Source organism: Gnatocerus cornutus, chromosome 9, assembly GCF_029298725.1.
Source record: "Gnatocerus cornutus isolate USDA-ARS CGAHR chromosome 9, icGnaCorn1.1, whole genome shotgun sequence".
NCBI classification, from domain to species: domain Eukaryota; kingdom Metazoa; phylum Arthropoda; class Insecta; order Coleoptera; family Tenebrionidae; genus Gnatocerus; species Gnatocerus cornutus.
This window is the reverse complement of record NC_142241.1, coordinates 5,089,402-5,103,989: the sequence shown is the minus strand read 5'-3', so window position 1 is coordinate 5,103,989 and position 14,588 is coordinate 5,089,402. Positions and strand designations below refer to the sequence as shown.

Sequence of the window (14,588 nt, the reverse complement as noted above, 5' to 3'; positions counted from 1 at the left end):
TTTGTAATAGATTTTTTAATTAGTTTGTTTTACATTTTTGAAAATTGCCTTGGATTACGTTAATTCTTACTTTATTAAAACCGCTTTTTTATTGTTTTCAGATTTCCTAGCGAATTCTGTTAGGTTTTCTAATTGTTAAGATCTTTATTACCGCTGCTTTTACATAAAAATATTAATCAAAATTACAGTAACTCTTTATAATTTTTTTTTAAGGTGATAGAAACATGAAAAGCGAGATTTTAGTTCGTAACTGTGTTTTAAAACAGTGACGGAACTCAAATCAATGTTAATAAATTGGTAATTATCAGATTTATTGATTTTTTTTGGAGATATTTAGGACCCATTAAAGAATATGGCGCCTATGAGCTGCGCAAGCGCAATAAATTTACACTTTTCCTCTTCCACTGATGACTCTCTCCGCCACTGGTGCTGTCAACAGTCCCGGACCTTGTGAACATCAAGGTCATGATTGTCAAATTGTCAAAAGTTTCTATTTTGAAAATACGTCGAAGTTTTATCAAAAACGATTACAAAAGCGACAAAATTAATCATCAGATAACAAGGTATACCTAAATGGTGTGTTCTTCTGCTTTTGTCTAATAAATAGTCGCGTAGTGTGAGTTGGCACATTTTACATAACTTATTCACGTGAGGATTTGTTGTGTAAATAAAATCTTCCCGTTGAATGTGACCGGCTCTAAATAAAGATAACAATTAATAATAATTACTTCATCGATAATTGGAGCAATTGAAGTAGAATTAATGGTTTTGTCATAGGTTAAAGTACTGTTATGTGTTGTAACGTGATAGAAGCACTTACAAGATGTTGGAAGGATTAGTAGCATGGGTTTTAAATAATTACTTGGGAAAATACGTGGAAAACTTAAATACAGATCAGTTGAGCATCGCGCTGTTGTCTGGTAATGGGACTAAGTCCAGAGAGGTTCTTCTTTAATGTGAGGTTGTAGGTAAGGTTGAGCTTGAAAATTTACCCTTAAGAAAAGATGCACTGCGACACTTGGGGTTACCTATAGAAATCAAAGCGGGTTTTATCGGAAAAGTGAAGTTACAAGTGCCTGTTAGGCAAATTAGGTCTGCACCATGGGTCATAGCCATAGAACAGCTCTATCTAGTTGCTAGTCCTTTACCAGTGGAAGAGGTACTTATTTTTATCTTTCTTAACATTTTCTAACTTCTGTAAATACAGTGGGACGCAGAATCAGAAGAATTAGCAGCACAGGAAATAAAATTGAGCTCTTTAGATATACTTGAAGCTAGATGGCGTTTAGAGACAGAAGCTAAAGAATCAAGTTCCAATTACTATGGCTCTAGTTACTCTTCTTGGCTTAGTTTTGGCGCAGGTTTAGTCTCAGATATTATAGAAAATTTACAGGTAAAATCCCGCCGCACGTTTTTCTCACTATTTCAGCCTTTTTAGTTAAAAATCCAAGATGTGCACATTAGGTATGAAGACTGTGTTAGTATTCCAAAAAAATGCGTGGCCTTTGGTGTTACCATGGAGTCGCTATCGGCGCAGAGCTGTGATTCTAACTGGATTCCGGGCTTCTCACATTGGGCCAAAGGGCCCGAGTCTTTCAAAATATTAGAAATGCAAAAACTGGCTGTTTATTGGACTGACCTGGAGGCTAGTCAGTTGTTGTCCAAGCTTGGGTTAGGCGATCTGGCGGTTAGTGTAGACTATAGAAACACGCAGACGCTAATATTCTTGACTTTTTACTAGATTGCCTTGTCTCCCAATCGAACCTCCAAGCAAGTTCGCCACCACATTTTGGCCCCCGTAAGCGCGCAAGCTCATGTTAAAAGAAATCGGAGCGAGCAGCCACTGAGATCCAGCGATACCCCTCGTTTAGTCTGTGATTTAATATTAGACCAAGTTCCATTAACTTTAATAGACGTAAGAACTCATTTTGTCGTCACCTCGAATTATTGATCAATTTTAGTGGCAATACGACCAAATCGTCAAATGCTTCAAAGGTCTCGATACGATAGACCGCCTCCGGAGTTACCGCAGATACAAACCAAATGGTACAGTCAAAGAGGATCCAGTAGCGTGGTGGTGTTACGCCATCAATAGTTTTTACCCCGGGCGTCCGCCCTCCATTTGTCGCCCCAAACCAACCCTTGAGTCTTGTTTATTGAAAGCAAAACAAAATGTCAAATATGTTGATATCTATAAGAAGATCTTGACCACCCCCAATCTTGTTTTAACACCGGAAGAGAAGAAATTGAAGGATGACGTTGAGTGGGATCGGGAATTCGATAATTTGAAGATTCTAAGAGAGGTGGCAATGAAGTCGGTACCACTTCCTGACAGGAACTCAACGAATGGAAACTCCGCCGGACGGAGCATGCTAGTGAGGTGGTTTCCTCAATGGATGGGGTGGTACTCTTCGCAAGAACCGGAAACGGAAAGCACCTCGCCGGAAACTACGCAATTGGAAGGTGAAATTTTACAGGTTTTGAGCGACTCGGCTGAAAATAACACGATACTGAAACGAGACGCGGTTTTTGGTCATTTTAATTTTTGTTTGAAACGGGGCTGTCTCACTCTGTGCGCTTCTCAAGAAGACACTAGCGAGAGGTATAATCTAACCGTGGAAAGAAAATCAACTCTAAAGTGTTTTTTCTAGCTCTCCAATGTTAGAACTAGAGTTCAAAAACTTATCATTGAACATACTCAGCAAGCCTCGGACTTCCTCGCACTTAGTCGAACTCTCCCTTGGTGCTCTTTACTTAAAAGACAAAATGACTGTAAATACAATGTTTCCTGTGTTGATGGGACCACCTGGCTTTGAAAGGACCACTTTTGGAAGATCCCAAGGCCCAAGTCCTCGAACTAGTTTTGCCAGCAAACTCGAGGACAGCAATGAACACTTGTTTTACCTAGCATACGAAAAGAAACCGCAAAACTCGGGCTGTGATTTTAGGTTGGTACTTGGAGCTCTTTAGAATCCTCTAAAGTTTTTTTCCAGGTTGTGTATTCGTTCCAAATGCTTAGACGTCGTTTATCAGCCAAACGCCGTTCGATGGCTCAGTGAATTTTTGTGTTTACCCCACCAAAGGGACATTACGCAATCGCGGATAGAGGCAATGAAAACTAGGACGAAAAAGGAGTTGATAAAGAACTGGGAACAAATACTGGACGGACGAGATGTAATAACTCGCAAAAAATTTGACAAACATTTTGATGATGTTTTTAGGTGGCGAGAACGACGTGGGAACTTGAACTGGACATATCCGCACCTCAAATTATCTTCGTGGAACTGTTTACTGATAACAGTTCAGCAATGGCTGTGATAGATTTTGGAAGGCTTCAATTAAGCAATTATCCCGTGAAAATCGAAGCTAAGCCTGAGTTTATAACCAAAGATAGCGAGGACGATGGTAAAAAAGAAAAAATTTTAGTTTTGCAACCAGCCACTTGTTTCTCTTACAGAAACATTCCTCACTCCCTGCTCTACTCCGCCTGCAAGCGAAGCGAGCGACTCCGAAGAACACACTCTGGAGCTCCTCCCCAACCTGGAGCCCGATATGAAGGGCTCCTTCACCGAAAAATCCCTTCATTGCAGACTGTACGATCGGTACAACGTCGAGCTTACAGACCTCCAAATTTTAATCGGGAAAGTCAAAGATAACTGGCGCTACGCTCACAATAAAGGCTCCTCAACCCTCCACGTGCTAGACCGCTTTAACATTTCTCTTCAGATTGAGAAGCGTCTAGTCCACACGTCTGATCCTTTGTATCCCAGTTTGGTCATCAACACCAATCTTCCAAAACTAGTAGCCCATTTAAACGAAAGTAAAATCACCGCAGCTCGGACTTTGGCGCACATGATCACGATGACGGGGCTCCCGTCGCCGTTTAAAACTCCTGATAATCCCGTGGAGATTATCATGGATACGGGACAAGACGAAGATGATTCCGCGAGTTTCGATACAAGCATCGAGATGTCGAGGTTGTTAATGATGCAGTTTACGGTGGATCAGTTATCTTTGGAAGTTCAAAGTCGGGGGAGATGCGTCGCCGAGCTGCAGGTGGCTGGCGTGAAAGTCACTTTCACGAAGAGACCAAGGGATATCAGTGTAACTTTAACAGTGCACAGTTTGTTGTTGGTGGACGCCCTGCAGAATTTTGGACCGGATTTCGAGCTGTTGGTAGCAAGTCATAAGCACGTGGGAATGGATTCCATGTCTGGTAGTTTGAGAGACAGTGAACCGACGTCTCCAACGTCGCCAGCGAGTCCTGATCCAACTCTAGGTCGGACTGGGGCCACATCACCGATTGCGTTAAAGCAGGCTTTAAGTACTTTGGCCACGTCGCCTCCGACGAATTTTCTTGGACCTCCCAGACCACCGACGGTCATAGACGCAGAAGCCCTCATTTCCATTGAAGTTCTTATAGTCACTGACCCCGAGACTGTACAAATCGCGAATATTCAGTTCAACAATCTTGACATTATTGGTAGGTTTTTTTGGTATTGTAAAACGTGCTTTAACTGTAGTTCTTGTAGCAAACCAAGAAACTCTCGTCGAGTTGATCGGTTTCACCCAACGTGTCTTCCCAAAGTCGCAAAAACCGTCAAGCATCTCGTTGTCGTCCACAATTTCGTCCGTCCGCGAGACGACAGCATCCACTGAGTCGCTTTTAAACGAGCCAAAGTTAGCCTCCACGGAGCTCACTTTTGATTTCCATAGACTAAATGTGATGCTGCTCAGAGGTGTGGTCAGAGACGGAGTTCTTTGTGGTAAGAAAATCTGTACGGCTACTATGAGCGATGCGAAGATCCAAGCGACTGTCGGTAAGATCGACTAACCTAATGAAATCATCGCCTTACTTCTTGTCTTTAGCCGAGAAAATCGAGATCGAGGGATCTTTGGGCGGCTTGCAAGTCCTGGATTTAACTCCGGAAGGCCAGATGCACCAACGTATCATCAGCGTTGGTAGAGACCCGTTTATGGAAACGATGCACCCTCTTTACACCATGTCTATGTCTCACGAAGAAGAGCGCACCGCTTTCAGTTTTAAAGTCGTGCGAAGTCTTGAAATTAACGATAAAGACGTAGCTGACGTCACAGTACGGATGGCTTCGCTATGGTACACTCATTCGCCACAATTCGTGATGGAATTACAGTCGTGCGCTTCGGAATTTAAACAATATTTATCGAATCTAGCGAGATCGATCAGGACCGCCGCCACCGACATGGCTCTAGGACTAGTTCACGCCAGGTTAGGAAAGCACTTAAGTCACTTTGCGATTGTCGTTTCGTTTTTAGAGCGGAGGCTCTTGCTCAGAGTTTGTACATGAACGCTCGACTCTCCACGTCGATCTATGGAAGCACGCTGTCATTCTCTGAGTGTTCTTCACCGCGAAGACGACGACGGAGTAGTTCCATGGATCCTTCGGCTTTCTCTTCGGCTAGAGATACAATTCCGCAGACTCCGTATAGTCCTGAGGATGACGATAACTTTATAATCGACCTTAGGTTGGATGTGGAGTTGGACAGTCCCGTGGTGGTACTGCCTCAAGCGAGCAACAGTCCGAAGGTGTTTGTCGCGCATTTGGGGAAAATCAGCATCAACAATAAATACGAGAGTGATTTCGAGCTAAATGGTCACGACTACGATATTTCTGAAGTTCGCATTGAGCACTACGTGATAGAAATCCGCGACATGAATTTGTTTTCGGTTGATACGAGTAATAGAAGAACCGCCGGACCAATGTAAATTGATGAAAGTAATCAAAACGTGTCTCTGAAGTGATTTTTTTCAGGATCAGTAAACCTGAAGTTTTGTACAATTGCAAGTCGTCAGCCAAACCCATTTTACACGACACTATCCTTCAACTGAAAGTCGAGCGAGAGATTAATAAGTGTTGGCTCACGAGGAACAGCAGCGAGTCCAATCTGCTGTTAGATGAAGATGAAAATGTTGATCCTCATCCTTTCAACGAGCACATTTATGTAAGTTAGTTTCTTGTGGTTCTTTTTTTGATTTGTTTTTTCAGATTAAAGGGAGCGTGGTCAATGACTTGAAAGTTTCTCTTACGAGAACACAGTACGAGCAACTCTTGGATACGATCCAGTGGCTCACCTCTCCTCCGGTTATGCTTGACGTCCAGGGCGTCTCACGCAACTACAAACCTCCAGGAATGCTCGCAGACATCACCGAAGAAGACACGGGAGTCACCACGTTAAACATGGATCCCCACGTCCGCGCGAAGTTGTTTCCATCCGTGCAAACAAGAGTCAAGAGTCACCCTCACAATATGGTGTCGCTTCGAGTTTTGTTTGAGTTACCCGTCTTCACAATTGAGCTCCGCGGAGACTCTCCCACTGGAGAACAGGGTCTAGTCGATCTATCATTCCGCGACTTCATCTTCAATTACGAGAAGTGTCACTTGTACGAAACCAACATTCAGGTTTCGCTCCGATCAATTTTCATGGAGGATCTTCTCCAACCGGAGAACACCAAACAGAGAGCCATGGTAGTGTCATCTTCAGGCCACGTCCCACAGAGTTCAGTGTGCGTTTCCCGGTCTTGTCCGGATGTTTCGTACCTGCCCCATTTCAACAGTCCTTCGCACGGGTCTCTTCCTGATCATTTAGAGACCGCGCGGGTCTTTGGAATGAAACCTGTGAAAATTCAGGAGAAAATTGACGTGGTTTGTCCTTGTACACCACCACCCAGTCCGTCGCAAGGCAGAGTCAGACCCGAGAGGAATCTGGTTCTAATTAGTACCCTTCTGGTGGATCCTTCAGCGCCTAACTTCGCTTCAAGTTACAATTCGGTGAGTTCGATGTTATACAACACTCATGTTAGTGGGATTTTCTAGATCCAACGCTCAACATCAGTAGATTTTAACTGCCTGGATTTGGTCATCAGCGTCGAGTCGTGGGTTGTAGTCATCGACTTCTTTAGTGCCTCACCGTCTAGTCCTAGTAGCGCATCAGCTGTGAATGTTAACGTTCCCGCTAGTGATGATTCACAAACTGGTGAGTTCCACTGTCGAGTTTATAACACCTTTCTTTGTTTTTACCAGTGACGAAAAAAGAAAACTCGGAAACGAACGTCACCGTTAGATCTTTGACGTTGGTCCTCTTGCGTTCCGACAGAGAAGTAGCAAAAGCGAACATCTCCAACGTGGATATTTCCGTGAAAATGAGTGGTTTGTTTAAAGAAGTTCAGGGTAAGTTTGGCTCAATGTCGCTGTTAGACTTGACGCTGCATGGCCAGTTGTACCGTGAAAGGTTCATAACAACAGGAAAACAAGCTTTGGAGTTTCAGTACGTGAGGTACGCTAACAGTTTGTTGTTGCTCAGATTCTGACAGATTTTTGCAGAGATTCAGAGAACAAGAGTTTGAATTATGACGCGCAACTGTCTATTGACATGTCTTCAGTGATGTATGTGCACACTAAACGATTTGTTGCTGAGCTGCAAGCGTTTTTTAACCATTTCACACAATTGCAAGCTGTCATGAAAAGTATAAGAGCTGCGACTAGCGGACAAACGGTTAGTTCTGCGTTGTTGTACCAGTCCTACAGTGTGGCTTTCAGGTTCGCGACGATCCTCTCAAACTCTCTTTGGTACTGAAAGCGGGCTCTTCCATGATTCTCTTACCGGTGAGCTCGAAGTCTTCAGATCTGTTAATCGTGGATTTGGGACAGTTGCTCGTTACAAACTCCTTCAAACTCTCCGGGGATTCCGACACAATCAGTGTCGCCACCAATGAAACCAAGAAGTGTCTTCTGGATGTGATGGTAATACAACTCGACAACATGGATCTGTACGCCGGTATCAAAGAAACCGAGTTGAACTCTCCCACGAAAGCCAGTTTTACGTTAGGCTACGGCCAGGTAACAAAACGAGGGGCTTCGCTTTTGAAAGAAAAGTTCCAGTTGAAGCTTCAAGTTGAACGCAATCTGAGCAATACTGTTTGTCACAACGGTGAGTAAAACAATTGGACTCCACTTGAGTTAATTTTTCTTTAGTTCCCGACATGAGCATCTACGGGCAACTGTCAACTCTTGAAGGGATGCTGGATCTGTCTCAGTACCGTTTGATCCGCGGGTTGCTCGCTTTTAACCTCGGCGAAGACACGGAAAGAGTCTTACCCTCGGTGACGCCGCCTCCAGTCAATGCTGATGTAAGTTGTGCTACAGTCGCGATATTTTCACAGATTAGCTTTCAGCCGAACATTCGGGACGTGTGGACACTCTCCTCCCTCAAACTAGACCTTCAAAACGTGACTTTACTCCTCCAAACTGACAACAACACGGCGCCGTTAACTTGCATCAATTTCATAAAGTCGCGGTTAACTGTTGAGACCTTCAGTAATTTCAGTCAAGACGTTGATCTAATATCTCAAGAGATTCAGATTTTGGATACGAGGTTCAATGGAATTGAAAACGGGCGCCCTAACGTTTTTCAAAATATCCTCCAACCGATCAAGGATTCACAACAAGAAAATTTGGTACAAGCTGAGATTCATAGCAGGAAACGACAAGACCACTCAAAGTACACGATTCTGTTGAACAACATGAGACTTATGGCGGTGTTTGATTGGTGGGAAGCCGTTCAGAAGTACATTTTTCAGGAAATCGAAAATGTTTCCAGTAGTCCCGAGCATCAGAAGGTTGTTCCTGCGAGCAAAAAACCGGACGATGTTCCTTTTGAACTGAAATTGAACATCACGGACTCGGAGGTTGTGGTGGTTCAGGATACAGCGCAGTGGGACTCTAACGCCGTGATTTTAAAAGTATGCGACTAAATTTCGAAGTTTTTTTTACAAAGAATGTTTCAGAGCACAACTGTGGTGACTTACAAACCTTTCAACTCAGAGAAGCCTTTGTCTTGTAGTCTTAACAACTGCGAGATGTTTTCGTGTGTCCTCGGAATGGAAGACGAAACGGCGTTGTCTATTATAGATCCGATCACTCTAAACATGGATATAAATAAAGACAATGTTTTGGAAGCGCAGTTGCAGTTTTTAACAGTGAGGCTCTCGTACCACGATGTATGCATGTTCTTGCAGATGTTGAAATCGATTCCAAGACAAATGTTCGCTGAGAACGAGACAGATGCTCAAGATGCCGCTCTGAAAAGTAATTGTTGCACGGGTGGAAAGTACTATCTTACATTTACAATTTTAGATCGTATTGCTCGGCTAACAGCGCTCGGGTTCCAAACACAAGACTGTCTCACAGCTCTGGAACTATGTGAGCAAAGTCTAGACGACGCTGCTCTGTGGCTGACTCAAAACGCTTCCCATTCCCACGTTGAAGTAGTCAGTAAAACGTCTCTCAACGTCAAAGCGATTGAAGTAAGTTCACGTGAGAGTTGCAAAATTTTACATCGCTGTTTTCAGGTGAAAGCAAACTGCATTTCTATTTGTATAATCGATGACTGTGGAGACTCCGATGTCCCGTTGTTGGAACTGTCGTTTTCACAACTGAATTTGTACCAGTTGTTACCAGAGTTTGATATCAAAGATCCGGTGTATCCTCAGGGAACTCTGGAATGCGTGTTAACAGGGGACTACTACAATCGGGTGTTATCCGGGTGGGAACCTATCATAGAGCCTTGGAAGTACGTCGATATTTTTTTCTGTTATTCAAGTGTTAACATATCTTTTAGGTGTAAATACTCCTGGGAGAAGTCTCTGAGTAAAGACCTGAAGAGAAACCGTCTGAACCTCAAAGTTGAGTCCTCTGCCGTGATCAACATCAACGTCACATCAACTCTTGTTGATCTCTATAAACAGGTGAAAGAAAACTGGACTCGGGACTACTACAGCGGAAACCAGAAGGACATCCCGTTCCGTCGGCGCTCTCCTTTCGTTCCTTTCGCTCTGAAGAACGACACGGGTTCGCCTCTTCACTTCACGACTTTGATTACGGAAATCAATAAATACAAAGCTGTGGCTGATTATAATAGCGACTCCTGGGTTCTTGTGGCTCCGGGAGAAACAATTCCATTTTCTTTCCGGAATCGAGTTAAAATGCGGCATCACGACTCGCACAAAATGAAGATGCATCAATTGGGTGTTAAAGTGGAAGGCTGGGAACCCCTAAGTCCAGTCACTGTCGATAAAGTTGGGATATATTTCCGGATCACACACGCGCAAGTTCAAAACAGGGTAATAAGCGAGCAACCTTCAGCTCGCATCGTTTTTGATATATCACTGGAAGGATCTGCCCGGAAGTTGGTAACAGTAAGATCATCTCTTGTTATTTTCAACAAGTTACCACACACCGTTGATTTGAAGTTGGAAAGTCAGCTACCACACTCTTCAGGTGCTCATTCTGTCTTGATGACTTGTTTGTTTAATCTTTGATTTTAGTGACGGTGTGGGCAGCAAGTAAAATCTTCACCATCGAAAGTGGCAGCAGTTTGGCTGTACCGGTCGTGCACGCACATTCTTTAATATCAGCGCGACCAACTGGATTTTCGTATAATTACACTTATTGCTCCCCGACGTTGTCTTGGTCTCAAATGCCGAGTTACATCGATTCTGTGTATGAGCTGAGAATATGTCATTCGCACAAGGGGCATCTTTACCGATTTTGTGCTCAGTTAGTCAAAGAGGCACAGAACAGCGAAAGAACAGTCACTTTGGGGCAGCCCGCGCACAGAATAATTCTCCTCCCGGCGGTGAAGTTGTGCAATCTTCTTCCTATTGATGTTAATTATAATATTTCGGGGGATAAAGGGAGCGTGACTGCTGGATCCAACGCCGCCGTCACCAACGTACGATGGTCGTCTTGGCGCGTACAAATCTCTTCATGCTTTTTGTTTGTAGGTGGACCTCGACGACACCGTCGAACTCGACATTCTCCTGGAAAACTTCACCTCCACGAGCAAAGTCGTAGTTCCAGTCGGTTGTAATATTGATTTCAAATGTCGAATCAACTTGGAGGACGAAAGGGGGCGAAAACTCTACTTACTCGCTCACGTGTCTCCGAATAATGGTGCCAAACTGAAAATAACAATTTCCGCCCCGTATTGGATTATAAACAAAACTGGTTTGCCCTTGGTGTTTCGGCAAGCTGGGACGTCTCATGAAGGCGCTGGTCAATTCGAAGAACACGAGATCGCGAGGATGGTCAGTCCTCTGCTTTTTAGTCTTTCCGATCAGGAAGCGAGTCCTACAATCAATGCGCGGGTGGGGAATTATGTCATCAGAGATGGGTCTCCACAGGTAAAATAAATGTTCAAAAGAATTGAACTAGATTAAGAATTTATAAAATTGTCTATTCTGCAAAGAAATTTATTGGATCAAATCTTGGTGTTGACAAAAATTATTAAGAATACAATACAAACACACATGAGTTTAATCATCGCTCCGATGATGGTAGTAGCATTGCTATCGAAACGCGCGTCATCTTTTTTATTGACGTAATTTGGTGTTTGGGAATAAATTGTATTCTTAATAATTAATGTCTATTCTGGACAACATCTTTATAATTTGGCAAAGGGTAAAACGACTAATAGTCGGCACCTCCCCCAATACCCGCCATACGTTTTGTCCGAAAATAAGATTGGAAGCCTTTTGGTACTTTAAGACCTCTCTAAGAAGTATACGACAGCTAAAAAAAAATATTTTACTCGATGGTTATCATACTTTTCCAAAAGTGAGCTGTGTTTAATTATTTGCTAAGAAATTTTTTAGTATTTTCTTTTTTTTTGACCTGCAGTGCGTATTTTTTCTTGGGCCCTTTGTGACAACATGTCATCCTGGATTCTAGTTTTCCATTCAGATAGTTTTTAATTAAATTTATAAAATAATAGTGGTAGTATTTGGTGTGCCCAGTACTATTGGATGACGATATTTTTCGATTCGTTTTGACGTTTGTGGTTTTCTTTTAGTTAACTTTTGTTTACTATATCACTTGCAAAATCTATTTTGTTTTCCCATGTGTTCTTCCACATTTTGGCGCACCATATAACTAATAATGGGCAGTGCCGATTGATGCCTACTTTTGATAAAATTCTCAAATAAAAATTAACATTTAACATTTATTTAACACTGTTTGTAACTAATTTGAAATGGTGAAGTGTACTTCTCAAAAAAAGAATTGTAGAAAGATAAGTAACAGTCTGTCAAAATTCATTTCTTCTCAGTAATGTCTTCATATTTCATACAAAATGAAGGTTACTACGACAGAATATAAAAAAAAATCCATTTGGAAAAGAAAGCGAAAACGAAAATTGTCTAATAGACGAAAAAGACAAAAGAAATTGGGAGAGAAAAGAAGCAGAAAGCAAATGTGCTATTCGGAGCCAAAAAGAAAAAACTAGGAAAAAAAACTTTTACAATAAATACTTTTGTTAGAATAATAACTATTATTATACCAATTTACAATTTTGCAATGTTTTGAAATGGTGCCCATTATTAATAGAGAGCGGTGCCGACTATTGGCAAAAAAGATGCTCATAATTAGCTTAATGCCGTGTCTTGTGAATTTTGAAGATTTACGAGTTTTTAACATTAACTGGAGGTTTACGACTATTTTTACAACAAATTAAAGTTTTTATAAGGAAAATAACAACCATACAGGCGTAGAACAAAAATTCACTTTTATACAGCGTTTTGAAGTTAAGAAATTTGCTAATGGTGCCGATTTATTGGTAGTTTTACCCTAGGAGGAAAAAAATACAATCCCTTAAACTAAAGTGGGAAAATAGAAAGGTTACAATGCGGGAGGTACTATACTAAAAATCCGCCGGGTACTAATTATATTTAGTATTAATAAAACCCAATGAAATTATTTCTTTATTGTACATTGCTTGATTAGCTTCCAAATTTAACCAGTAAACAATTGGGGACTTCTAGCCAATCAAATGTTACGTAGCGGATTAGCGTTCGAGCTGGTTGTTTTTTGTTATAAAAACTTCGGCGATAAGTGCAATGCGAACCAATGAAATATTTTGTTTTTTGCTTTTTAATTCGACTTCACACCTTTGCTCCATTTTAGAATGAAGAATGGGCGGGTCTTTAACTTCATTGCTTAAATAGAATTGTTAATTGATTTTTTTTTAAATTTGTTCTTTTGATAGTTTTTATATCAATAATGCTAAAAACATTTATAAATACAATATTTCCGTGATTTGAGAGGACTTAACGCAATCCACAAAAACGCTTTGTTTTAGTGGTGTTCAAACTTCCATGTGCAGAAAGGCATCCAAGTGAAAAAACTACACGTGACTATGCGTGACAGCAAGCCAGACGTCGTTTTTATCGTCGGAGTTGAAGTTCGTCTGGGTCGAGGAAAGTACAGATCTACCAGTATTATAACAATTTCGCCAAGATATCAACTGTACAATCAAAGTTCGTACAAACTCATTTTCACCCAGAGCTGCTTCGCTAAGAACTTGGTGAGATCGTCCTCTTCTCAAATCTAGGTTTAGATTAACTTGTGGTTTTAGATGGACTCGAAATCTCAAAAAGCGTGCCTCAAAGCCATGCCAAACTCACATATTCCGTTTCACTGGCCCCGGCTGGACAAAGACCAATTATTGTGCGTTTCTATTCAAGACATCCCGGACTGTTGTTGGTCCGGTGGTTTAAAAATCGACGAGATTAACTCTCTTCATGTTAACATCAGAGATGCTAATAGCAGAGTGTACTTTGTGCGGTTGGAGGTGCTGCTTCAAGGTGCCACTTTCTTCATTATTTTTACCGATGCCGATGTGCTACCGCCTCCGATAAGAGTGGACAACTTCTCGGAAGTCACAATAAGTTTTGCCCAGACTTGTAAGGATTCCATGCAGAGTACCGTGCGGGCACACACTAGCGTTCCTTACGCATGGGACCAACCCACTGAAAGACAGTTTTTAACTGTAATAGCCCCTGGGGGTGTTTCCGAAACGTACGACCTCAACAAGCTCGGGAAAGCCTCTGGATTGACCTACGAGAATTTCATCTACATCGCCTTTACAGGAACTTTCAAAAAGTAACTTAACCAATCCTCACAACGCGATTTTATCATTCTTGTTTCAGTACTCAGGACATTCTCGATCCTTTAGATGTTGAGAGCCAAGAACTCGTCTTGGATGTGGTGAAAACCAATCAGATTATTCTTAACAGGAAGCGACAGGGTTTGAGGTCACAACTATGGCGGATGACTCCAGAAGGTCGCTTACAACACGAAGGCAGCAGCCCGCCTTCTCACCCACACCAACCGACGAAAAGCGATAATATTCTGGTTTTGGACATCGAAAACACAGCTCCTCAACCTAACACGTACTCTAAGTTAGTTTTAAGACGTGTTGATCCAAGAAGAAGGTCTACACAGACCTGGAGATTCACAGAAGAGGGGCGGTTATGTTGCGCTCATTTTAACATGTGCGTACAAGCTCAAGATGGCTTTTTTGGGCTGCGGCAAGGTAAGGGAGATTATGAGTACGGTTTATTGTCATCGCTTTTACGGTTTTAGGTAAATTAGCCGGAAGCTGGCAACAGTGTATGTAGCCCGTTTATGTTTTTATTTTTTGTGTTTCCTTGCATGTTTTGAGTAAGAAGTTAAAAGTTTCGGTTCTGTTTCCAGTGCTAACAAAAACCCACC

General features: G+C 42.1%; 1 protein-coding gene across 5 annotated transcripts in view; it reads left to right on the top strand.

The window, feature by feature from the left end:
• The first annotated feature begins 450 nt into the window (after window positions 1-450).
• Window positions 451-14,588, top strand: part of Vps13D (vacuolar protein sorting 13D) — a 16,738-nt gene continuing 2,600 nt past the window's right edge. The window contains exons 1-32 of one of the 5 annotated variants that reach the window (XM_088045894.1): window positions 451-563; window positions 778-920; window positions 969-1,159; window positions 1,208-1,393; window positions 1,439-1,687; window positions 1,742-1,915; window positions 1,962-2,602; window positions 2,652-2,948; window positions 2,994-3,174; window positions 3,222-3,405; window positions 3,458-4,483; window positions 4,533-4,820; window positions 4,870-5,248; window positions 5,296-5,742; window positions 5,793-5,982; window positions 6,027-6,809; window positions 6,855-7,014; window positions 7,062-7,314; window positions 7,362-7,533; window positions 7,578-7,968; window positions 8,013-8,167; window positions 8,213-8,779; window positions 8,825-9,125; window positions 9,174-9,343; window positions 9,389-9,609; window positions 9,658-10,316; window positions 10,364-10,770; window positions 10,823-11,221; window positions 13,174-13,398; window positions 13,450-13,976; window positions 14,024-14,409; window positions 14,460-14,486. In XM_088045894.1, coding sequence (XP_087902020.1) covers window positions 824-920; window positions 969-1,159; window positions 1,208-1,393; window positions 1,439-1,687; window positions 1,742-1,915; window positions 1,962-2,602; window positions 2,652-2,948; window positions 2,994-3,174; window positions 3,222-3,405; window positions 3,458-4,483; window positions 4,533-4,820; window positions 4,870-5,248; window positions 5,296-5,742; window positions 5,793-5,982; window positions 6,027-6,809; window positions 6,855-7,014; window positions 7,062-7,314; window positions 7,362-7,533; window positions 7,578-7,968; window positions 8,013-8,167; window positions 8,213-8,779; window positions 8,825-9,125; window positions 9,174-9,343; window positions 9,389-9,609; window positions 9,658-10,316; window positions 10,364-10,770; window positions 10,823-11,221; window positions 13,174-13,398; window positions 13,450-13,976; window positions 14,024-14,409; window positions 14,460-14,486 — 10,333 coding nt within the window. In that variant the 5' untranslated portion in view covers window positions 451-563; window positions 778-823. Of the gene's footprint in view, window positions 577-777; window positions 921-968; window positions 1,160-1,207; window positions 1,394-1,438; window positions 1,688-1,741; window positions 1,916-1,961; window positions 2,603-2,651; window positions 2,949-2,993; window positions 3,175-3,221; window positions 3,406-3,457; window positions 4,484-4,532; window positions 4,821-4,869; window positions 5,249-5,295; window positions 5,743-5,792; window positions 5,983-6,026; window positions 6,810-6,854; window positions 7,015-7,061; window positions 7,315-7,361; window positions 7,534-7,577; window positions 7,969-8,012; window positions 8,168-8,212; window positions 8,780-8,824; window positions 9,344-9,388; window positions 9,610-9,657; window positions 10,317-10,363; window positions 10,771-10,822; window positions 11,222-13,173; window positions 13,399-13,449; window positions 13,977-14,023; window positions 14,410-14,459; window positions 14,487-14,588 lie in introns of all 5 variants that reach the window. The other 4 variants (XM_088045895.1, XM_088045891.1, XM_088045892.1 and 1 more) reach the window with 4 other exon arrangements.